The 25,144-nt window shown below is 36.7% G+C and overlaps 1 protein-coding gene across 2 annotated transcripts in view; it reads right to left on the reverse strand.

The window, feature by feature from the left end:
* Positions 1 to 1,019: 1,019 nt before the first annotated feature.
* Positions 1,020 to 25,144, reverse strand: part of olfm1 (olfactomedin 1) — a 37,645-nt gene continuing 13,520 nt past the window's right edge. For both annotated transcript variants that reach the window (XM_015384530.1, XM_015384529.1), the window contains exons 4-6: positions 22,589 to 22,808; positions 11,926 to 12,032; positions 1,020 to 3,133 (exon numbers count right to left, since the gene is read on the reverse strand). In XM_015384530.1, coding sequence (XP_015240016.1) covers positions 2,459 to 3,133; positions 11,926 to 12,032; positions 22,589 to 22,808 — 1,002 coding nt within the window. In that variant the 3' untranslated portion in view covers positions 1,020 to 2,458. The remainder of the gene's footprint in view (positions 3,134 to 11,925; positions 12,033 to 22,588; positions 22,809 to 25,144) is intronic.

Here is a 25,144-nt window from a genome sequence, read left to right on the forward strand (position 1 = left end):
ATTTTTTGAATTTTTACAGAAGCATAGTTGTAGTTTAATAGACCTCTTTGCAGTTTCTCTACCGTTACTCACTAATAATTACTTCATCCAGGCAGTGTCTTGTCCATCACCAAAATCAAACAAATTAGAAAAAAATCCCAACAGAGTAATTCATAATAATCTAACTAAGATAAATAACTCCAATTAGGGGGAAAAAAAAACTATTAAATGTGGTTTATTTAACATAAGCTCTCTTCATCAAAAAGTCTGTTAGTTAAAGGCCGGATTTGTGATAATCACACTGCTTTATATTGCCTTACAGAAACTTGGCTGCAGTAGGATTATGTGAGCATAAATGAGGCTACTCCCTCTAGTTATTTAAATCTTCACAAACCCTACAAATTCTGAGCGAGAATAATACATAGCAATAAACTTTCAATCTGACTTACTGATTACTTCAAAGCCAGTTAATAATTAGAAATATTAGAATTATTTTTGTAACTTTGTATCATCCAATCGGTCCTTACTGATCTTTTAGATCAGTTTACAGAGATCATATTTTATCAAGTGTTAAATACTGATAAGATCATCATAGTGGGTGATTTTAACATCTATGCTGACATTAAATCTGATAGCTTAAATGCAGCCTTTAATGATATCTTGATGCTATTGGCTTTGTTCAAAATGTGAATAGTCCCACACATTCTCTTCTTTATACTTTGGATCTTGTGCTAACATATGGCTTTGAATGTGAAAGAATATCAGTATTTCTTTGCTAAGTCATTTGACATGGGTCAACAAAGGTCAATTGTTTCCAGGTTTAAACCTGTTTTTCAGCCACTGGCCAAGAGTTAAAATTATGCAATGACTCTTAGGGATGCCCTTTTAAGAGTTTTACAGATAATAAAGATGTCAACTACAAATAAGTTTCTAAAGACTTGGTAATCCAAAAATAGAAAAGTGTGTTAATATTAATAAAAACCAAATATGCTGTCAAAGACATGCCAAAACTTTTAAAAACTACAACCCAATGGCTAGATTTGTTTGTTTTATTGACACGAATCATTAACCATCTCATTTCAGATACAACACATGTCCAGCAAAGCGCAAAAAGAGTGAAAAGCTGTTGCCTTAAGCAAGGGTATACATACATTTAACAAACATTATCCTCCACTAACAGTGGGGGTGTTACATGACATGTGATGGAACACCCTTTTAATGTATATCCCTCCCCACTTCAAGTTCATGATGTGGGATGAGGATAGGGGACCAATGTTCCCTTGCCAACAGGACAATATTTCATACATTCTGTTATTAATATATATTTTTTAGCTTCTTACATAGATTAATGAGCTAGCTAGATTCCTCCTACACAGTCCAATAAAATAAAAACAAGTAGGCAAAATTAGTATTGACGGTTAAAGTGGTACAAGAACATTCAAAATGGAGGCTAAGAAAAGGAAACAAATGGAACATAGTGGTTCAACAGGAAGAAATAGGGAAAACTAAAAAGTTTTGTAAATCCTTGAATTAGTTCCTTCCTCCAACTCCTTTCTTGATTTACAGTATAATACAGCAAAACACATTCAGCAGAGCAGAGTGGCATTATAGAAAACAATCATGCAAAGAAAGCCTTTTCAACAAATAATCACTAATGCTGAAAAATCTGATTAAAAAAAAGAACAGAAACAGTGCGATCAACAGTCAGTGCCTTCAGGTCTTTTAGTAGATGATATTGTTTTACTACAGACTTTAGATTTGCTACTGTATTTCGATAAAAATGATATGACAGATCACCTCCTTTTGGCTATACAGTCCTCTGACTAGAGCCTCCGACTTTTATTTATGGGCCCAGGGCAGGGTGGGATTTCGTACAGTTTATAAACAACAGTCTTTGTTCAGGTTTCCCAACCCTCCTTACTGGCCACCAAAAAGTTCATCTGGAAGGAGTTCTGCAGAAAAAACAGGAGCCTCTGGAATGACCTTGGGTTGATATTTGCTTTATATAAAAAAGGCGTGATAATTTCTCTTTAACTGGCATCTGCTCTCAATGTTTTCAGTCTAATATATTCTAATTTTACATTCTTTTTTCTAGACAACAAATGATTAAAGAGTTTCATTCCAAAATAAAAAAAAACCTCTAAGGATAACTATCAAAATAAAGTACACCATAAAGTCAAAACTAATTTTAAGACATTTATTTACAAAATATTTAAATATTTCTTAGATTTTTTTCTTTTGTTTTGCGCTAAATAATATTGCAGATTTTAAGGTATGACATAATTTTGGAATGAAACACAGTAAAAGATTTGTATTCACATACACATTCGATCCATTTTACATTCATGGATATGGTCCTTCAATTCTTTGCCTTAACAAGATGTTCTTGTTGTGGTCTTTTGTTTTGGAAAATTAATAGAATCAATGTTTTTGTTTTTTCACAGACAACATTTGTCGATATTTATTGAATCCTCACCTATTACAGTTCCTCTGAGCGGATAACGTGAAACAGTGTCACATTATAGAGCACCTGGTGGCCATTGTTCCAAGCATACAGGGCTCTGTCACGAGGGTTGTAGTCTAGCATGGAGATATGCGAGTACTTATTTTGTAAGGGAATGTCAATATACTCATAAGTGGAAGAGTTGGTGGAGTAGGCATAATATACCTTGGTCCCTCCAGAGTATCCGTTTGTAACATAGAGTGTTCCACAGATCATAAAAGACTCTCCAGCGCTCCGTTTGGGATGGTTGGTGGTCCAACTTTTGATGATCTGCAGGGTGTTGGGGTTCAGCTTGCTAATGACAATATTGCCTGCATTCTGGTTGGTGGCATAGACAGCCCACAGGCCTCCCTCATCAACCATCAGGTCAATGTCTGAATGGCCTCCCCAGGCATAGTGATAAGCGTTGTTGAAGCCGGCATAGTCGAGCTGCCGAGACTTGCTAATAGAGGAGGTGCGAAAATCAAACTTGATGATGACGTGGCTCTGGAATTTGTTGAAGTAGATGGAGCCGTTGTAGACGACCTGACCTGTTCCTGACCAAGGGTGCGGCAGTCGGTGGGACGTGAAGTTGTCTGACGTCATGAAGTCATGCATAGACTTGTACTCCCGAACAAAGCGGTTATTATGGTATCCATCCATGTACCAAACCTGAGCACCAAGGAAAGAAAAAAAAGAATCAGGACAAATTCTATTCATGCTTTAGAATGTTATGTCTTGTTCAGTAGAATTAATTAAGTTACAATGAACAAGCCTCCTAATTAAGTTAGCAATGGGTTTTTTTTTCATTGAGCAGACAAAGCTTATGAATTAAACAGTCCTGATGACAGTCTTGGGGTTGTAACTATCAGGCCCTGCAGAGATAATGTGAACCATCCTGTTTCTGCTGCTTACTACCTGTTGGTGCCTTTGGTGGTAGACATTCCTGAGCCACTATTACCTTCTCATACTCAGTGGAACTGTTATGGCTAAGGCTACTTTACACCCATTATCCCTGCTGCTGTGACTGATCCAAAAATTCCAGTCACATAAGATGAGCAGGTCCCCTTGGGACAGGATTAAGCACATTGAAAAAGCAGGAGATAAAAGAAAAGCATAGGGAAGCTGCCAACTTCTACCTCATAAACTTAATTCTACTATTTCCCCCTTTGTCCTACCATTTCTGTTTTGTTCTGAATTCTATTGTTTTAATCTTTAAGAAGCTTTCTTTATATCTTCACACTATGAAAAACCTCCTGTGTATATTTGTCATATGATTCCAATATAAACATCTTGCTCTAGTCCGAGGTATTGAATCAACACTTATTTGGATTTTCTGAAACACAACTATGTTTTTAAACACAGACTTTAGGGAAAGAGATTTCAAGACAAAAGGTCCACTTTCTTAATCCATTCGGAAAAACATTCTAATCAGTCTGGCCAGATGAATCCCTCATCAATTCATCTTTTGCCTCACAGTTACAACGATTATCCTAAACTTTCGATTTTTGGCAGGCTTGAGCTTTGGTGGTTCCTGAGATGTTTCTGTTCATCATAAACATTTTTCTCTCATTTCAGAGTGACATCAAGGTCAGAGCTTTAACACATGTTGGTGTTTTAAAAAAGCAATAACCCCAAATTTAAGTCAAAACAGGTTTGGGATGGGTAAAGCAAATAACATAAAGCTTTGCACCAGAACCTCCATCTTATTCATAGTTTTCAATCCCTTGACTGGCTTCGTACAATGGTTGGCGAAACCATTGCTTGACCTTGGCAGGTAACGGTTCAATATTTGGTTTCATGCAATAATTACCAGGATAATTATCTCCTAAGCTTATCAAACCAAGACTACTCTGATCATCTATTCCAAAGAAAAAAGAAAATGTGTAGAGACAAACTACAAACAAAGTTTTCTGAGACGCAAGATTCATATTATTATTACTGTCATATTATTATTTGACTATCATATTATTTACTGTCCTGAAATAGAGATCTTTTTCAGAGCTCCAGTTTGATAACACATATCTGTAGAACATCCTTCTTCTAAAGAAAGCCTCCAGAATACACGTTTCCAGAAGTAGGAAATATTTTATCTGGATTTTTTAGCCTAAACAAAGACAAACAGGTAAATATAATGTGTTTGGACAATTAAGCAGTATTGCTTTGGCTTATTAATTAATCATTGTCAGGTAAACCATTCTTCCACATAAAATAAGACATCAGTGACAGTCTGGGTTGCAGTGGAGAAGCAGCTTAGAACAACATCAACATCTCTTTCTTCTCCATTGCTATTTTCAAAAAAACAGACTTTATACTAACAAAATCCCTACAAATATTAAAAAAAACAGCAAAAACAAAACGATTATTTTTCTTCCTAACATACTCAGATAATGATTGACTCTGTAATGTCATCAGTTCACGTATCCTTCTCTGTTCTAATAGCATAAACTAAAAGCTTGCACCTGGCTGATTAGTATATCTGATAGCACAGCAACTATTCAAGCAAAACTCAAACTGAGTCAAAAAGTACAGCATATAAGAGTGCTTCAATGTTTTCCAATAACTCTGAAATCATGTAAAAAAAAATATAGGATTTTGACATTTTAACAATCCTTAAAAGCTTTGTTCATGCCAGGAAAGCAACATAATTCAATACAATTCAATTATTCAGTTCTGCTTACTAGAGCAAATAAATGTCCAGCCAGAATTATTTCACTTTTATAGCATCTTTGGCTACAAAAGTGGTTTGTTGCCACCTCCTGGGGGACATTCAAGTAAAAAAACCTACAGTTGTTTTCATTTTTACAGGACATTCAGTCATTTCTATTATAAACAAAAAGAATAACTCTAGGGCATCATTATAAGTGAAAATTGACTGGCATGAATGTGATTATAAATATATGTATACTTTTAAAGGGGAATGTATCTCTTAGCCAAAGGAGACCTGCTATGCAAAGTGAAAGATGATCCAGCTTAACCTAACAGTGGAAGAGTAGACCATCCACCTAGCAAAGAGAAGCTGCAGCTTCTGATCACACTTTTTTATCTTTTTTGTCAATGATCAGATATAAAACAGATATTTAATTCTAATGTAATCCTCTGCTTGTCAAAGCTTTTAGAACCCCGGCTAATTAGTGAATTCCTAATCTGACATATTTAAGTCAAAACTCAATAGGTGCCAAAAACTGGAGGATTAAAGTTCAGTTCAGATGATTGTAGAAAGCTATTTTCATTCTAGAACATACTTAACAATTATTAAAAAAGCCGATTCATTTTGGATTTTAACACATTTTCAGCTTTCAACAGTGACAGCAGAACTAATAAAGGCTTAGCTTGATCATATTTAGATTTTTTTTTTAAATACTCAAAAAAATAATTTTTTGGTATAATACAGTAATCAGAATCAAGGCAAGGTTGAAATCAGTTGAAATTCCAATTGCTCCATATTTTTTGGTCAGACTGCTCTGTTGATTTAAGGCTATTTGATGAGATTCCAAAGAAAGTGTTTTCTTAAACTGCTATATAACTTTTGTCTCAGCTGTATCCATGTACTGATTGAAAGGGGAAAGAAGACAGAACTTGTAAGAAACCTGTCTCACAATACAAAATAAAAAACGACCGCTATACAGCAGTTATGCAAATAAAATGAAAAAAAAAGGTCAATAACTGATAGATTACCTTATTGCTTTCATAAAAAGCAGAAATAAACATTTCTTTTTTATTAAATCTGATAAATTAAAACATTAAATAATGTTTTTAGAAACTTGTATTCTCTAAATCCATGTTGTGAAATAAGATAAGTGTAACTCAATGGTATGTAGTTTACGTAACAACTTGTATATGGTGCCCAGTCAGGTTAAATTACAAAAAATATGCCTAGCTTGTTTTTATATGTGACTCATAGGAGATATTCTAGCACATTTCAGTAGCAAGACAATTCAACATTCTGTAGATGGAAAAAGAAGAAATGAAAAGTAAAGTACAATGGCAAAAAGGCCAAATAAATAATTAATGAAATGGTTCATAAACAATTGAAAATAAATTTGGACAGAAAAGTTAACCAAAGATGTTCAGATAGCACAGCCAAAGAGCATGCTAAACAAACTTTTTTTTTTAAATCTGGATTTAAAGCAACTTAGGGTTTCAGTGCTTCTGTTTTCTGGGTATTTTTTCCAGGTTTTTTGGCATTGCCTGTGTTCAGAAGAAATATGGGAAAAACTTTTTACATTTTTCAAGGGTCTTTTTGTTGTCCTCACCCCACTTTATAACTGTTTTGCCACTATGGTCGGGGCTTCCACTTTCCTGGGTGACATTTTGAGATGTTGCTTTCCTCATATTTCCTCTACACACAGTAATGCTATCTATTTTGTGAAGTGTAGCAGTCTCTATTGGAAAAAATAAAAACACCAAAACAACATTGGGCCCCTACCCCTATACTTTATCTGTGGACTCGTTAGCTTTTTTCTTACGAGGAGGTGGTTCTAGCATGATCACAAACAAACTTAATACCAGAATATAGAATATATACCCGATACTTGATAGCATTTTCAATTTGCAGAACAGAACTCTTTTAATTTTATTATTTAGGTCAAAAGGACAGATAAGTCTCTTCTATGGAAGCAGAGAACGGAGGTACTCAAATTTTTTTCTTTTTTTCCTTTGACTTCTTGAGATAAGTGCTCCTTTTTCCTTTGATAATAACGAAAACTGACGAGCTAAACGTGGATCTTTGATGACTAAAACATGACGAGCCATACGTTTAAGTTTTCGTCAACAAGACGAGACTAAATAAAAATGAACAGGTCGTCGGTCAGACCTTTAAACTGCATCATTGTGCTGTAATCTGCTAAGCAGTATCACCCATACAGCTGCGTCCTGTTTCATCCTGCTGCACAATGTTCCATATCATGCAGGAGCACAGATGGATCATGGCAGCAGCAGTGGCAGGATCTGAGAAAATAACCCGGAATGGTCCGGTACTGTGCGTTCAACTTGGACAAACTGTTCTGACCTTCCATCTGTGCTTGTGCAGAAATGCGTCTCTGCATGCAGAGCTCAGAGTCTGCGCTTCATGCTCCTCTTTAATGGTTTGCTCTCAGCAGTATGGCTCTTCCATCGCTACTTAATAAACTATGTTGCTGATCATCCTCTGCCAAGTGTTAAAAATCCCTAGGTCTAAATTTCAAGATTTGATTTTATCCACCTCACAAAAGGTGATGCTAAACCTTCTTTCATTTCTACCAAAAGGAATCCCTAGGTTATATCCAAATACAATATTTCATTAAATTCCGTTTATTTCTGGATGAGCCCAATGAAAAGGTACATAGATATTTGAATATCTCACTCTCACTGTTCTTGTTTCTATCTATTTAAATATTATCTAAATGTTTCCTTGAATTGTCATTGAAACATTTTCTCTCTTTCCTTTAAATATTTCAACATAGTTAGCGTATTCATTCAACTTAGGTCTGGATTGCCATGGCATTACAAGGCAATTATGTAGGTTCTCTCTGTATTTTTTATATCAAAACCCTGTGAATTTAAATCTACCATGACCCCTGAGCAGCAGCAACCGAGGGGAAAATTCTCAGAAATAAAGCCACAATTGCCAAAGTAGAAATAAGAATGATTTTTTTTATTTGCTTTTTTGGAGCAATGAAGATTTCATTGATCTGTGTGTAATGCATAACTCATGGTAGATCGTGAAATGTTTGCTTTGGGATGGAAACCATGTGTCTAAAATCATTTATTTATTGTACATTTTGTTAGGTTATCTGTCTGCTATATTAAACAATATGATGTGTTGAACTACATCTGCTATTTTCAAAACTCTTGTGAGACACCTTCTTATAAAGGGCATAAATTCATAAAGATTTTTTATTTTAATTCTATGAATCAAAGTTTTCCGCCCAACAGCAGTGATGAATTGCACTGCAGCATTCTATACCCAGCTATTGTAGTATCTAGTCAAAAGATGTCAGTCTGGTAAAGAATCTGGTTGTTATTCGAAATTGTAAAGGTTAACTTTTTTTGCAACATAAAACTGACTAAAACTAGACTAAAACCTTTTTAAGTTTTAGTCAACTAAAACCGACTAAAACTATCACATATCGCAATGACTAAAATGTGACTAAAACAGATAACAGTTTTCGTCTAAGATGGCTGTCAAAAACAACACTGCTTGACATAATGACGTAACTATCTCGTTATCAGGGTTAAACCCTTAATTGCTTTCTCAAAATAACACAATAATTATCTCGTTTTCACGAAAAAACTGTGATTAATTTCTTGAGATAACGAGATGATTAACCTGTTTGAGCAATGAATGCAGCTGGCCAAGAGCCTTGGATTCTGCCTGCGGTGTCCGTAGAAGTGAAGTTGCGGTACCACGTGTAAATAATACGTTTTTTAGATTCCTTTTTATTTTCACTCATTGTCAGGTCATGGTGGATGATTGTATTGCATGGAATACAGTAGAAAAAAAATTGCCATTTTTTTATTCTAAATCTTTAATGTGGACTTATTTTGGGGGTTAATGCATCTTATACCTGTTACAGGTGTAACACCGGGGCTGTTCAGAAAATATCTGGCGCTAAGGCACCGGAGGCATCGTTCTAATTGCTAATGAATCAGAATTGGAAGCAAATCATCAAACCAAAAACATCCTCTAGTTACCTAAAAGTTAAACACAGGATTATTTACGGAGTTAAACATAGGGTGCCATGAATTATACTTATAAATCCTCTCTCGCTGTTGTGGTATTGAAGAATGTTATCAGTTTTATCAATCATCTCGTTATGATGAGAAAACTGCTTTCTAATGAGAAAATTATCATCTCGTTATCACAAGAAAACTGCTTTCGTTATCTTTACATAATGAGAAAATGAACTTGTTTTGTTGAGAAAACCACCATGAAAAACTATCGGAGAGACATGACCGCTGTTTGAAGTTATTTAACAATTCTTAAATTATGAAAATGTTTGCAATTTGTCACCCCAATTAACTCATATTGTATGTAGAATTGTATTTTTGAAAAAGTAAAACAGCTATGTAAAAATCAAATGTACACTGCTCAAAAAAATTAAAGGAACACTTTGAAAACACATCAGATTTCAACAAGGGAAAAAAAATCATGCTGTTTATTTATACTGATATGGACAGGGTGATGTGTTAGGAAGAAAAGGATGCCACATCATTTGATGGAAATGAAAAGTATCAACCTACAGAGGGCTGAATTCAAAGACACCACAAAAATTACAGTGAAAAGATGATGCGGCAGACTAGTCCATTTTGCTGAAATTTAATTGCAGCAACTCAAAATGGTATTCAGTCATTTGTATGACCCCCACATGCGTGTATGCATGCCTGACAACGTCGGGGCATGCTCCTAATGAGACGACAGATGGGGTCCTGAGGTATCTCCTCCCAGATATGGACCAGGGCATCACTGAGCTGCTGGACAGTCTGAGGTTCAACCTGGCAGTGTCGAATGGATCGAAAACATAGTGTCCCAGAGGTGTTCTATTGGATTTAGGTCAGGCGAGCATGGGGGTCCAATCAATGGTATCATTTCCTTAATCCTCCAGGAACTGCCTGCATACTCTCGCCACATGAGGCCGGGCATTGTAGTGCACCAGGAGGAGCCAAGCACCCACTGCTACAGCATAGGGTCTGACAATGGGTGCAAGAATTTCTTCCTGATACCTAATGGAAGTCAGGGTGCCGTTCTTTAGCCTCTATATGTCTGTGCGTCCCTCCATGGATATGCTTGCCGAGACCATCACTGACCCACCACCAAACCGGTCAGGCTGAACAATGTTACAGGCAGCATAACGTACTCCACGGCTTCTCCAGACCCTTTCACGTCCGTAACATGTGCTCAGGGTGAACCTCCTCTCATCTGTGAAAAGCACCAGGCGCCAGTGGCGGACTTGCCTATTGCGGTGTTCTGTGGCAAATGCCAATCAAGCTCCACAGTGCTGGGAAGTGAGCACAGGGCCCACTAGAGGACGTCGGGCCCTCAGCCCTGCCTCCTGAAGTCTGTTTCTGATTGTTTGATCAGAGACATTCACACCAGTGACCTGCTGGAGGTCATTTTGTAGGGCTCTGGCAGTCCTCCTCCTGCTCCTCCTTGCACAAAGGAGCAGATACCAGTCCTGCTGATGGATTGTAGACCTTTTACTGCCCTGGCCAGCTTTCCTGGAGTAACTGCCTGTCTCCTGGAATCTCCTCCATGCTCTTGAGAATGTGCTGGGAGACACAGCAAACCTTCTGGCAATGGCACGTATTGATGTGCCATCCTGGAGGAGTTGGACTACCTGTGCAACCTCTGTAGGGTCTTGGTAGCACCTCATGCTAACAGTAGTGACAGTGACCCTAGCCAAGATGAGGAGGGGGAAAAATGTGAGTGGCCTCCACCTGTAAAACCATTCCTGTTTTGATGGTTGTCTCGTTGTTGCCCCTCTAGTGCACCTGTTGTTAATTTCATTAACACTAAAGCAGCTGAAACTGATTAACAATCCCCTATGCTACTTACCTGACCAAATCAATATCCCAGAAGTTTAATTAAATTGATGCTATGCAAAGATTACAATAACTATACAATGATTACAAAGTGTTCCTTTAATATTTTGGAGTAGTGTATTTCCTGAATAGATGAAAGTAAACTAGGAAAATTAAATAAAGAAAAAAAAAAACTTCTGAAACATTAACTCTCCCATTATTTTGCCATTTATCAAATGGAACTAATGACTGGTAATCTTAGCCTGAAACATTAAAAGTCATACCCAGAGTCAGTCTGTGAGAAATAAAAAGAAAATCTTTTTATGAACCGCATGTGAATATATTTGCTCTAATGTTATGCATTACTCAGCTCTGACATAGTCTGACATAGTGGAAAAATTGCAAATCTTCTTTTGGAAAGTAAGTAAGCAACTTCTAAACAGAGCATGCACGAGGAGAAATGGGCCTGTGCATTCTCTCGCATACGTATGTTTTATAGGCGTTCCCTCTCGGGAGCGGGTACAGGGTTCTGCATGTGTATTTTTATTTTTTTTAAGTGGAAAGGGCAGATGTCAAAAATCATCAACGATACCTTTAACATTGATTTTCTCAGGTGTTCAAATACTTATTTGCAGATGTATCATACAAATAAATACTTACAAAATCGTAAATTATGATTTCTGGATTTCTTTTTTTTTTAGATTATGGCTCTCACGGTGGACATACACCTAAGATGACAATTTCAAACCCCTCCACGATTTCTAAGTGGGAGAACTTGCAAAGCACTGTGTTCAAATATCTATTTTTCCCACTGTATATATATCTTACCTGATCAGGGATACAAAAATGATTGTCCAAGCCTTTTCTAGCTCCCTCCTCATACTTCTATGAATTTGTAGCACCAAATCTTTGATATGTCTAAATCATTTTATAAAAAATAGCACATATAGTGCAGTACTTACCCGGGTATCTCCTTCAGGTGCCAGTGGGTCTGTCATCCAGGAGCCAAATCTTGATCCAGACGTCTTGATGGTGATTGGATCACTGATGCCCGTCAGTTTGCCGCAGGCTGCAAGTAAAGAAGTGAAATGGGAACATCTGCAGCAATGGCCCCCCCTCGGGGTCTTTCAGTTTATTTAAATTAGGGTGGAGTTGAGTCACATTTGATTTCAAACCAATACATTTTTGCCATAAGGGTGAGGATGAGGGTTCCCACTTGCATGATATTCTCTACAAGAAGTACTTTCTATTCTGCTCACATATGCTAATGCATGTTTTACTCTCAGAATGTGAATGTGTGAAGAAGCGAGGGAAATGAAAAATAGGAAAGGGAGAGGCTCTGTACTTTTCCTCCTGTGCGAACCAAAAGGCGTCATGGTGTTAATTAGTGTTGATTGAGGTGTTAATGGAAATCTGACAAAAATAACACTGGTCTTGTGTCCCTCATGACTAAAAACAGATTAATTCTCTCCATCTGCTGAGCAGAGGCAGAGGTAAAAAGGATTCATGCATATATCCATTAGGCCACTGAGATCATAGCAAAATGTTTCTGAATTCTGAGACAAGTTAACTTAAAGTGTGGCTCTATGACAGCTGCTCTTTTGTGGGTTTCATTTCCCTCTCTCTCTCTCTATCTGCAAAGTGTTTCATCCATTAGGCCATCATCTCCTGTGTTTGAAAAAGTAAAATGCCTTGGTGCTTTGTAGTCATACAATCCAGGATTAATTTTTGCTTCCTCTGCTTATCTTACACTCTGCAACCTCCCTTGCTATCACATTCCAACCTCTTATGTAATGGGACTCATGGCTTTGTGCTCAAGCGTCGGTGTGGCTCAATCTGCAGCATATGTAAAGCCCAAGAGAATGTGTGGGCATCGCACCTCATCTGCAGCTGGGATACAAATGCATGCTCACATGACCATAGATCTACCATTTCTACTTAAGGGCTGAGTCCCTTACATAACCTTTAGGGGGATTAGAGACTAATACATTGGCCATCGATTTATTTATTTCTTTTCTATAATCGTGAGTCTATCATTAGAAGTCCACTACTGTAGTGGGCTGAAGGATCTGCTTTCTGGAGATACACAGAGGACCTAATCCCCTTTTGCCCTGAATTTGCTTGGCTTGAATCAGAGGGCAAAGTCAAGTGGAAAACCTAATGAGAGTTGCTGCTGATGCCACAAAAGCACCATCACCCCATCAATCAGAATGCTTTGCAGTCGTAGTACTTACACCTCTTAAAAGTTTGCACATTTTTGCTATAGGAGGAACAGAAATGTATTGTGGCTTCCATGTGAGAGACCAAAACACAGTAGTGTCTAACTGTAATGTAGAATTAATATATTATACGCAAATTATAGTATATGGTTGACTTAAAGCCTAAAAAGTTAATGATAAAACCAAATTTCATTGAAATTACAGCTGTTTTTTGGGAATCATCTATACAAGCAAGAGGGCAAAAGAGGTGAACTGCTTTTGCTTCTTTTTCTTTCTAAACCCCAGCTCTGTTAGATAGGATATGTAAACATCAGTTTTTGTCAGTCTGAGTCTAAATTTGCTCACAAAAGAAAAGTGCCCTCCCCAAAATGGCATTTTAATTCCAATCTGAAAAAATACAACAGAGAACAAACAAACAAAAAAAAAAACCCACTGGCTTAGGAAAATAGACCTATATAGATCTTAAACCAACACTAAGTAACATTTCAACCTTCAAAAAACATTTTCCTAAATTTTTTGGTTATACTTAAACTTGCAACTAGTTGAATGACACCTCTGTCATGGCCAGAGAGGGGCTGTATCGCCTTAACTGGCACTAAGCAACTTTGAGGAGGGTGACAGTAACCCTGCCACACAGCAGAACTACAAATGTGCAGACTACTTTACGGCATACATCACTTCCCCCTTTCACCATTTGTTATACAGACAGAAGTCGACCTCTAAATTTCCCTGAGAGATTGTATACTCTTGCAAATTTTGCAGGGTTGATATTTAGGCAAAGCAGCAACTACCTCCTGGGATCTATACATGTGTTTAGAGCAAAATTATCGAACATATTATATTTATCTGTTTTAAGGCTTTAAGCACATGACTCGCTGATGGGGAGGTTTAGGGGTCGAAAAGCGGGGGTCGGCAGCAGTGGTGCAGTAATACGGTACAGAACCAGGGTTAAATATTTATTATTTTTTTAACATATCTATGACATTATTTCACCACAATTAGTTTCATTATCTCTTTGCAATTGTAGCTGTAGCACTGCTGCGCTTAAGTGAGCCACTTTAGGCTCACATCCATATTAGCGGATGTTTAGTTGCCATATTTCGGCCTTAACTGGCCAAAATCCGTTTAGGTAAAGTCAGCCACATTTGCAGAGCTGTATGTGGGAAACTTTAGGTATACATCTGTTTTTTGTGGGCCAGATGAATGCCTACAGTGCCTGATTATTGCCTGAAGTGGCCCATGTCTGTAAGCTATCTGGGAAAGGAGAGGGAGATGGTGAAGGAGAAGATTGTTGCTCAAGTTAATGCGTTTTTGCTATTAAAAGCACTCTCCTCTCTGTTGTTCCATGTGTAGTTCTCTAAAATAGTCAAAACAGTATTCCTAATTGAAACTATAATTATAGATTTTTGAAATGCATTTTTGACAGAAGAAACTGAATATTAGAAAGTATGGAGACAAAATTGTACCTGAACGAATTAAGTTTTAAATACCTAGAAATATTGACACATTTGAAGTGTCTGTTTTGATATGTATCAGATTGACTTAATATGTATTTATGATATCTGAAATACATTTATTCCTAGTCAAAATAATACAAATACTGACCAGTAGCAATAGGAATATGGAGATCTGAAATAATTTTTTAGACATCCAGAATGTTTATTCTAGAAGTGAAGAATGTCCTTTTGTTTGAAATGTTGATTTTGACAGGGGAAACATTTTTTTTTAGATATCAGACATACATATTCATTCAAACTAATACATATCAAAATGGCTTGCCATAGACTGTTAACCATGATAACATCATGGGGAAAACTGTTTTATGATTTGAATGGTAGTGGATTAATGTATCTATGTAGGTGTAATTGTCTGGCCGCAGGTGAAGATGAAGTATAAAAACATCCTAATAGGTAGGACCTGTACATCATCTCATGGGGTTCCTCCTCATGATGATTCCGTTTTCCATTACACAGTAAATACAAACTGGCTGTTTGCAGCCTCTTCGGATGTTATCATCCCATTAAATGGCCATTACTAGTGGTTATCAGTCTGATAGAATGGCTTCAGATTGTGCCTTCAACCTACTAGTAGGCTCAGCAGGTTAACGTTATATTCATTCTAATCCTAACCCTAGAGTTATTAATTTTTCCCTTGAAATAATTAATCTATTAACGGGAAATTTGAAAATTATTTCAGTAGTTCTTCTTGTATGGTATAAAATAAAAATATCTGCATGTTGATCATATTAAACAAACCAAAACAAAAAATGTTATATCCTCTCAACTAAGCTGTTTTTAATCACTGCATTAGATCTTTGTGACTTCATGTGGAATTCATTCAAATTAAGCTTTAAAATGCTGTTTTAAAAAAAGTAGGTACATTTTAAATAAAGTAGATAAAGGTATAAAGTGAGTAAAGGTGAAGAAACCTTAAGGTTTTAGCCACAGCTGTTTTCAATGATAAGCTGCATATTATCAGCCATAAGAAACCTACTAGAGGGTAGGGGAGCCACAGTCTGAAGCCATTCTATGGGACTGGTCCTGTTTGACTGTGCAGTTGTTTTCTATAAAGCTGTTATCACACGACAATGTGCTTTCACTGATATCAAGTGCTGTTAAATACAACTCTGCAATGCTGCAGATTTGAGAACAGATAAGGTTTTGGATGCATGTGATGGATTGTATTAGAGAATTTTCTAAATATCAAAGATAAGTGGTCTGATAAATCTCTCATTATACGCATATTTTATTTTATGCAAATCAATGCTAATCATTCTTTAACTGGATTCTCATCAGAAGGACATATGTTTGTGTTTTTTAACACATGATGTCTCTAACAGACCTAGTGACTTTTTTTCTTTTAAGTGTTTGCACAAAACCATGAGAAAAATCTTGTGACTAAAATAGGAAATAAAATAACAGCATTGGCGGAGGGTAACGACCAGGTTAGCTCTGGGAAGAATTTTACTGCTGTAACAGAAACAAAAGTTGAGTAAACCCCTTTTGAAACATAAAACTCAGGGCTTACCTGATTTCAGGTTTAAAAAACTTAGTTTTCAGTAAACCTTCTTTGTGAAACGGACCCCAGGTGAGTGGGAGTTCAGGATTTTACTACACTATAGTCTTTAGCACACTGGTTCTCATTAGAAATGTCTTCCCTCAGTCAAAACAATACACGTTTTGCCCACTGTTTGGAGCTGAAATTGATCAAAACTGAAAGGTCTGCACTTTACTCAGCGAATGCATTTTTGTACCTGCTAATCTCCCACAATTCCTCTATATAAATTAGTTATGTGCTTATGTTGACCCAAATTCATTCACTTTAGAAATTACAGATATGACTGACCTTAATGGATTACATGTGTCTGCATACAAGTCCACAGAATGCCTTTCTTCAGTTACCAATCTGTCCACAACCATAGACAGAGTGCAGAATTGGGGTCAAGATAGCTGATTCTCAAAATTTTCAAATGGACTACAAAACATGATCTAGATACCTTATTAGAATTTGATCACTGTTGGAGAGATTATGGAAAACATACAACTTGATTTTTGGTCACCTTTGGCCTAAAGCTCCATACGTGGTCTTCGCTCATGTGGTGAGGGCAATCATGGCTGATTTGAGGGATTAAACCTGAAGCTAAACAGGAGTTTGTTGATGATGATTTGAAGCCAGCCCGGACATCAGTCACCAAGAATGCACATACTGTAACACACCTGATCATAATGGTTTGGAATCGTACATGCCAGTCTTAGATTTCCAAGTTTAAGTCCCAATGATTCCAAGAAAGCTCTGAAGAAGGCACTGTGGTTAAATGAGCCTAAAAACCAAAGTTTTTCCAGCTTTAGCTAAATCTCATGTGTATGAAGAAAAATAATTTCCTGTCATTCCTGTCATGGAAGGAGGTGCGGAAACATGTTTTAAGTCTGTTTTGCTGTGAAAGTAAATCCTCTTTGTTGAAGGACCAATGGACATGTTATCCACTGCTGGGTTCAGAATGAGAGGACAAAAGACGGGTCACAGGTGAGTCTCCCTGCATGGTAATAACCCAAGAGGCCCTTCTAAGACAACAATAGGGGTGGCTAAAGAACAAGCAAGTAAAGGTTATTGAGAGACCTCTGCACAATGGAAAATCCATAAAGCAGGACAGAAACTCGAGTTATCGAGAGACAGCCATGAAAACAAAGTGGTTTAAAGAGTATCTGGAAAGAGGAGGGGGTATCATTGTTGGATGAAAAGATCGTGTTCACCTAAGAAAAAGCCTTGCCACCCAGTTTTAACTAGAGCTTGGATTAAAGATGGAATAATCTATTGAGTCAAAGGTATGCAACAGATTTTAAGTTTTTTTCAAAGTTTTACAGTATATCTCTATAATGAAATGAAATTACAATCAGTTAGAAACTGATTTTGTTCATAAGAATTACCCTTTTTCTTTTTGTCTGCGACATAAAATCACTATGATATGTATTAATGGTTTTCAACGTAAATGTTTTTGACATAAAGATACATTAAAAACGGTTTAATTGATGATGTAATGAAAGAAAAAAGATTATTTTTAGATAAAAAAAACTCTCATATGCAGGCTTTAAATCATCAACTGTTGAATAATCTTGTTTGAATTTGATGTTACAGTGTAGGTGCAGACATATTGAGATTTTTGTTATTTACCTTCCAAATAAAGAGAATAGAGAGAATGAGCTGTCTTAGAGCAGGCAGCCGAGGTATTTGTGCCCCATCCATCAGTGTTTTTAGTGTGTAGAGGATCCACTTGCCTGAGGCTCTGTGTGCATCCACATTGCAGGGGCACAGTGACTAGAGAGATTTATTTATTTGATTATTGCCCAGCAAGCTGGCATGTCCACATGATCGATGGCCATTGTGTCCCGACAGCCGTGGGGCCGTTAGTCTCTCTGGCACAAAACAGCTTGAAGGACAGCTCAGCAGAGACTCTATTCACTCTCATTCACTTTTCCTGCTTTTTCACTTACTCCATTCCATTACCACCCCTCCAACAGCCCTTCCTGTCTATCAGAGCGACATTTTTTGCTTCTCCCCTGCCTTTTTTTCCTCCCTGTTGTTGAAATGCAAATAAGGCTGCTGACCTTGGGCAGTTTAATCTCTGTATAGCAGTATGGAACTGTAGTGTATTTTTTTGTACACTATGCATGAGAGCTTTAGCGAGCATGGAAAGATGAAACAGAGAGCCATCCTCTGTTCTGCCTAAGCCAGTGTCTCGCTGTGTGACCTCGCCTCTCTCTCCTCTGATCTCGCACACACTGTCGTTCCATCCCAAAGGTCCCAGCTCCCCTCTCTTCAGCTGCCTAACCACAGACATGAGGAGTGGCGTGTTCAGCGAACTGGGAGCTGAAACACAGAAAGGTTTCTGGCCCCATACTGGAGCTTCGTGGGTTGGAGTTGGCTTGTAAAATAAATGTGTAGGTATAGGTTTCCTTTTTTTATCTTTTGTTTCCACACATTACTGATATAGCACAGTCAACAAATATCCTTCCAAGACAAGCAGAATTTGATATTTGAGCCTTTCGGAGGAGTAATTACTAGTGATTTTTGGATCATTGCCATGCCTTTTAACCTCTGTGTAGACGAACTAGAGAATCCAAACCATTGGCTGAATGGTTTCCTGTTAAAAATGTCAGTTAAAAGGCAAAAATCTTGGGTCAGTACATTATGAGAAGTCCGCCAGATCCTAACGCAGCAAAGGTAGGAAGCCATTTATGTTAAGAGAGAAAAAGACAAACTTAAAGTCGTAGGGAAGTCATATTTAAACGTCAAATCATTCTGGCTTAAACATGAATATAAATGTACTTTTTATCAGACGATATTGTCCCAAAAGTCAGAAAATTTCTATTAAAAACAAAATCCAGTCTTAAAATCTGTTTTTTTTTCGTTATCTTATGCAGGCCAGTTAGTTATACGTCAGCTTGTACACCTAAATTTGGTCAATCATATATCAATGGTCATCTGTCAATCAAATTTTTTCTGTCATAGCATCTTTATTCATATTTTACAGCTTATATACGCAAACCTCTCTAAACCCTAATCACTATCCAGGGGACCAAAACATTTCACCTGGTCAGCCCGGCCAACATTGACCCTAACGTCTCCCTTTTCAGAAGCATAGGCCAGTATGTGGTATTGCAGGCCAACAGTGACCTCAACAACTCCCCATTACTAAGGGGTGGACCTGTTTTTTGTGGTTCAATTTGCATGTTTTCTTAGCCAACACAAAGCTTTGTTGGGCTACTCTTTGCTTTTGATGACATTTTTAATTGAGAAAGTTTCCTGGATGGGAAGCGAAACATCTTCAAACTTGGAAACAAGGTCCAGTGGTTTGTTTTTATTAAACTTTTTTAACATTTTTGGAATAACGGTAGGTAAAAAGCGACTGTATTTAGGGTCTTTAATATACCTATTGTGTTAAGATTGCAGGGAATTTGGGGGTCGAAATGACTCAAAAGATGTAATTTGTACTCAGTGTCTTTTTGATAAATTTTAAACACAGAAATTCATCCCATGGGTGTATGAGACAACTGAGCTCATTTGTGACCTCCTGGATGAATTGTCGATATGCTTTTACGAATAATATTGGTTGGCCAACCACATCTAGGACAGTCATTACTCTTAAATGGTTTCACGATTTGAGGATAATGTCTCCCGGTGTAGTTTAGAGGAATCCTGGAGCCTAAAAAATGAATTTGGAACCTTCTCTGCACTGATTGATGTCAAAGACTGATTTTTAACAGGCATGACATCAATCTCAAGGACAATCTGCCGCTTTCTGAGATATTTTCATCTACTTGATATTGACGCACTGATTCGATTTAAGCAAGTTATTGATTCCTCAGGTCTGATCGTAATAAGGTCTGGGGTGGCTCGTGAAAGTGAACGAAAAATGTAATTAATCTTAGTTTCCATTTAATTTAACTCGAAGGGGAAATTACATTTTAATATAGTGCCATTCTGATTTGGAAAGCTTGTTTCCTTTGATAAAGGGAATCCTCAATTGAAAACTGCCTTATATATTTCAAAAATAAATTCTTTTGGAAACATTTATCTATTGCTTTCTGCTCATATAAAACAACAAAAGAAGAGGCAAGTGAGCTGAAATGAGTTAACAGAGAGCATTGTAGCTGAAACACTTTTTTTCTGAATTTCCCTCCGTCATCTTGCACTGTGAATTATTCAAACAGGGACACAATATACCCGCGATGTGCCGAGTGTCTCCACTCTTGTAATATGTCTTAGTCACCATGTGGGTGTGCATCTATTAGCACCGTGCGCTGTGTCAGAAGTGTGAAGAGACTGAGGAAGGGGCTAAAAACGAAGAAAAGACTGAGATCACAACTTATGAGGTGAATACACGTGAGCAGTGCAGCTGTCTTTATGTGCATGTTCTTGTGTGCTGCTTTGAGATGGGGCGTGATTAATAATACTGTCATGATAATATTTCTTTGTTAAAGAACCCATATTAGGAAGGCTGAGATGAGGGACTATTTTAATAGCAGGATGTCACATTATTTTTCCTAAAATGTAAAAAAAAAAAAAGGAAGGCAATGCTCACGCACTGGGAGAGATATAAGGAAACATTAAAAATGCATTTGTCTTCTATTTCTGTTGCATAATCCTTCAAGTTTACTTAGTTTTCCCTTTTTGCACAGACTGTCTAGATCTTCCAGAATCCATTTATTTTCTCCTGCCTTCACTTCTTCAAAAGTTTTTTTGTGAAGATTATTGGTCTTTAGATTGAGACCTCTATGAAAGTTGAATTAGTGGCTGGTTTATCATTTCTCAGTTGATTTGCCTTTAGTTTTTGACTTCTTATCCCACCCCTTTAATGACCCATATTGTGTACTAGTAGACTAGCAGTATCTTCTGGTATTTGAAAGCATCTCTGAGGATTCTTACCAAGCTTTATAGGCTATTTGAGTAAGACAGCATCACATATCCTCCACCGTGCTTAGAGGTTGACAAAAGGTTTCTAAATGATTTGATTTTTTCTTTAATTTTAAAACCCTCAAGGTTGTTTCTTAAAACAAACACAATATTGATGTGATCTAATGGTTGTTGTCAGGACAGTATACAATGAGATGCTACTCAGTCCTTAAGTTCTCAGACAGTGAGCATTAAAGATTGTTTATGTCCCTTTTCTTCATGTTTTTGGAAAAAGCAGAAACCTAAATATGGATCCTTTTACAAGCAAACTGCCGGAGAAGATTGTGAATTATATATTATTTTTCTTTATCAAAAAGGGGTTGTCAGGGGTACCAACAACTGTTCCAATAATGTTTCTACTAAAGCATTTAATGTTTTTAACTTATCTTTTTTTGCATTTTTTTTTCCATCAAAAGCTGTATATTTCTGATTTCTTCTGTGTGAGCTAACACAATAAGCACAATTTTATTTTTTTTAACTATTATTATGTGCTATTTTATAATAAAGAATGGAAACAAGCAGAACCCTAATATTTAAATCATTGGTATATGTTATCAGGGTGCTAAGAAATATAAGCTGAGCTGCAAAACCATGCAGCACTTATAAAAAAATTCACCTACTGCAACCCATCATTTTGTCCGTCTTAAATGTGCTGAGTATCATAGAACAAAGATGGCAATGCTGAAATGTAAAGTTAGCTATACATACTAAAAGTATAGAAATATCAGTCTACACGATCAATCTGAACAAAGTAGTGAGATAAATTATTTGAATCCTTAATTTTTTTAACCTGTTTAGCATCCAAGGATCCAATGCTTTACCAATCTTTTGAGTTTATATGGAACATTTTATTAAGACTGCAGTAGATTGCCAAAGTTATTCTCTGAATTTTGACTTCTTTTTAGTTTTTTTCAGGTCCTTTTTTTGCAAAATATATTATTTCTCTTCATTCAGCTGCTAATTATCAATGGGTATGAAAAAGCTATAATACACCAAAACTAAACCACTGTTTTGTCTACAAAAATAAGAACAACAAACAACTCAGAACCCATTTTAAATGAGGTCTTCTGACCACTGTTACTAAGAGCTTGGAAGAGAGAAATTTTTTGCTCCATCATTCATACTTTTATATTGATATTTTTGACTACTGTTTTAATAAGATGTCTTTTAGATGTATGATTAGGCCTAATACTTTTCTTTTGCCCTAGACAAAAGTTATGTTTTTTTTTTTTTTTTGATATAAAACTGTCTTTTGGGGAATTTTGGGGTAGTGAGGTGTCGGGTGGGACTTAAGGAATCAACCCACCAAAAATATTCCCTTGCATCCTTCATAATGTGTATAATGGAAAATAATTTTTGGGCTAATTTAAAAATTAGCCCAGAAATTATTAAACGTCAGTATGTGTGCATGCACATATTTGAAGCAAAGTGTGTGCCAACAACTTTCTGTGCCTACCTAATTTTTGCATGCATGCTCGCAGTCTCTCCTCAAGATTTGACACTCTGTTGTGGAGCTCCTCGTAGTCATAGGCCCCCATCTCTTCTTGTAGCTCGCTTAGAACTGACGTCAGATTTCGGACCTCCTCCTTAAATTGCAATACCAATTTGGCATCGGCTTTGTACTCCTCCAACACTGGTATCAACGGCCTAAGCTCCTCCATTTTCGCCTTTATGGCCTGAAAGGATTAGAATAAGCTCGGTTGAGTGTCAGGCCCGACAAAGGGAGACCCGTTGTCCAGAAAAGAAAGGAAAGAAAAGTAACAAAACAAAACACCTGTCTGAGCCTGGCTACTCTATCTCTGCCCTGCTTCTTTACTACTTGTCTCCGTGTTTGTTGTTTGTGTGTCACGTGTACAGCCGTCTTTGTTTTTATGATTTGTCTGTGCTGGTGTGTGTCTGATCGAAACACCTGAAGGATAGTTTCCACCCTCTCGGACGAGCAGAACAGGGGGGGCCTCCTGTCCCCAAAGTGGCAAACAGCCGTTTATAAAAAAGCAAGCCCTCAGTACACGGACAACAATTGGGAAAGCTCTTTATTGGTCATCAACGTTCAAAATGCAACATCGTATTAAGGGTTACATGCTTTACATGTCACACACAACAAAGTGTCTCGAATTTATACGACTAGAGCTTTACGTTAAGAGTTGCTGATTAACCAAATATGCATAGACAAAAGCCAAAATAAAAATGACTAACACCAATTAATAATAATAATAATAATAATAATAATAATAATAATAATAATAATAATAATAATAATAATAATAATAATAATAATAATAATGTATTCACGCCAGCAAAAAGCTTTTAAGATGGAAAACGTTGACAGCAGTAACATGCAGGAATAGATCAGTAGTGGGTTGGTTTGGGAGAAGGGTGAGAGGGTCTCTTAATCTTAATGATGCTAAGGGTAAATTAACTGTTTGATGCCCAAACACTCTCAGTACTGTGGCGCAGTTCAGGGGGGGGAATCTGGAATTGACCTGCCTCTTCTTCCCTGTGGCTCTCTTTACATGTCTTAAAGTTAGCCCTGCAAGCAAGAAAATGAAAGACTGTTGACAGGGGCTAGAGCTTTCTAACCTGACTCAAGAGACACACAAAGGCACACACATATTTAGTTGAACGCACTTGATGTGTTACAGTAAATTCCGCGCATGCACTGAACATGGCCAAATGAGATATTCACAATGCATGCATAAGTGACAGAAAGAGACACAAGGAGATGTAGAAGACAGACTATATGAAAACAGAAGCTACTTTAGATACAATGCTAAAGCTAAAGATGCAGAAGAACTCTATGTTTTATGGATGTGCACATAACTACATTTATTTCAAAGTTCTTGGTAATATTTAACGGTACGCCAGTTAAGAAAACCAAGAAAAGGAGTTTTCCTTACAGTTCAGAATTTGTCACTTCCCAACTATTATACATATCACATTTATTATATTTGGTGAAGTGAATTGCCATACAATTACTATCTATTAAGTTTGATAACATATATCTGTTTTTGAAACTTTTATTTTTAAATAAAGAAAGTAGTTGTTGAGATGTTCTGTTACATTTAAGGAGAACTCTGATACTAACCTGCTTTTAGGATTGGCGGACATTACTCAACTCTGTTGACCTAGAAGAAGCTAATGCTAAACGAGCTTTAAGAACTATATTAGAAATGCTAATTTAGATAAATTAGTAGGTTTTGTTGAAACTGCTTTTAAGTTTCCTTATTGGACTGCATGTTATACTTCCTGCATCAAAATTTAAAATACTTAGATTGGTTCATCCTGAACTACATAGTTCTACTGCAAATATAAGAAACACAAAAGTATTTTAAATGTATTTTTGGATTATATTGCTATCACCAATTAAGAATAACAATTAGATTAAAATGTATGTTTTACTGTTAGTGTGCATCAGAAAGTTTTAATGTGTAACACTTTTAATGTGTGAGTACGTTTTAGGGAAATCCATAATTATAGCCAACACGGAGTTGAGTGCATATTAGGCTGAGCATTCAACGTACAGAATCCACTCGCCATTTCCGGACTGGATCCTTGTGTTCATCATAGATCTTTACAATCACATTTAAAATTTTATTTGTAAAGTAACAAAACTTTAGATTTACTTTTCTCCAATGAATCTCAAAACGTGATTTTTTTATTATTCTTGTGATTTAAGGCTGCACAATATTAAACATTTATAATGAGGTTGTAATTGCGATAACCACCTGTGTAATAAGCGTAGCGCACAAAAATGCTAACATTGATAACAGACTTCCTCAGATGTTTGCATTTACCCATTATAAGTGTTTTGTCAATCACATTGTTGACATATTTGATAAATCAAATGAAGCCCCTCACATATTTGGCTAATCAGATGGAAATCTGTATTCTACTATAAAATAGACGATGTTCTTCAAAATCAGGAACTCTGTGAAACACATGCAGCACTTACAGCAACCATGAGACTGATCTCATGTGTGAAATTAAATACAACCACAAGAAGTTGTAGCAA

Source organism: Cyprinodon variegatus, unplaced genomic scaffold (genome assembly GCF_000732505.1).
Source record: "Cyprinodon variegatus isolate N-32 unplaced genomic scaffold, C_variegatus-1.0 Scaffold315, whole genome shotgun sequence".
Classification (NCBI taxonomy): Eukaryota; Metazoa; Chordata; class Actinopteri; order Cyprinodontiformes; family Cyprinodontidae; genus Cyprinodon; species Cyprinodon variegatus.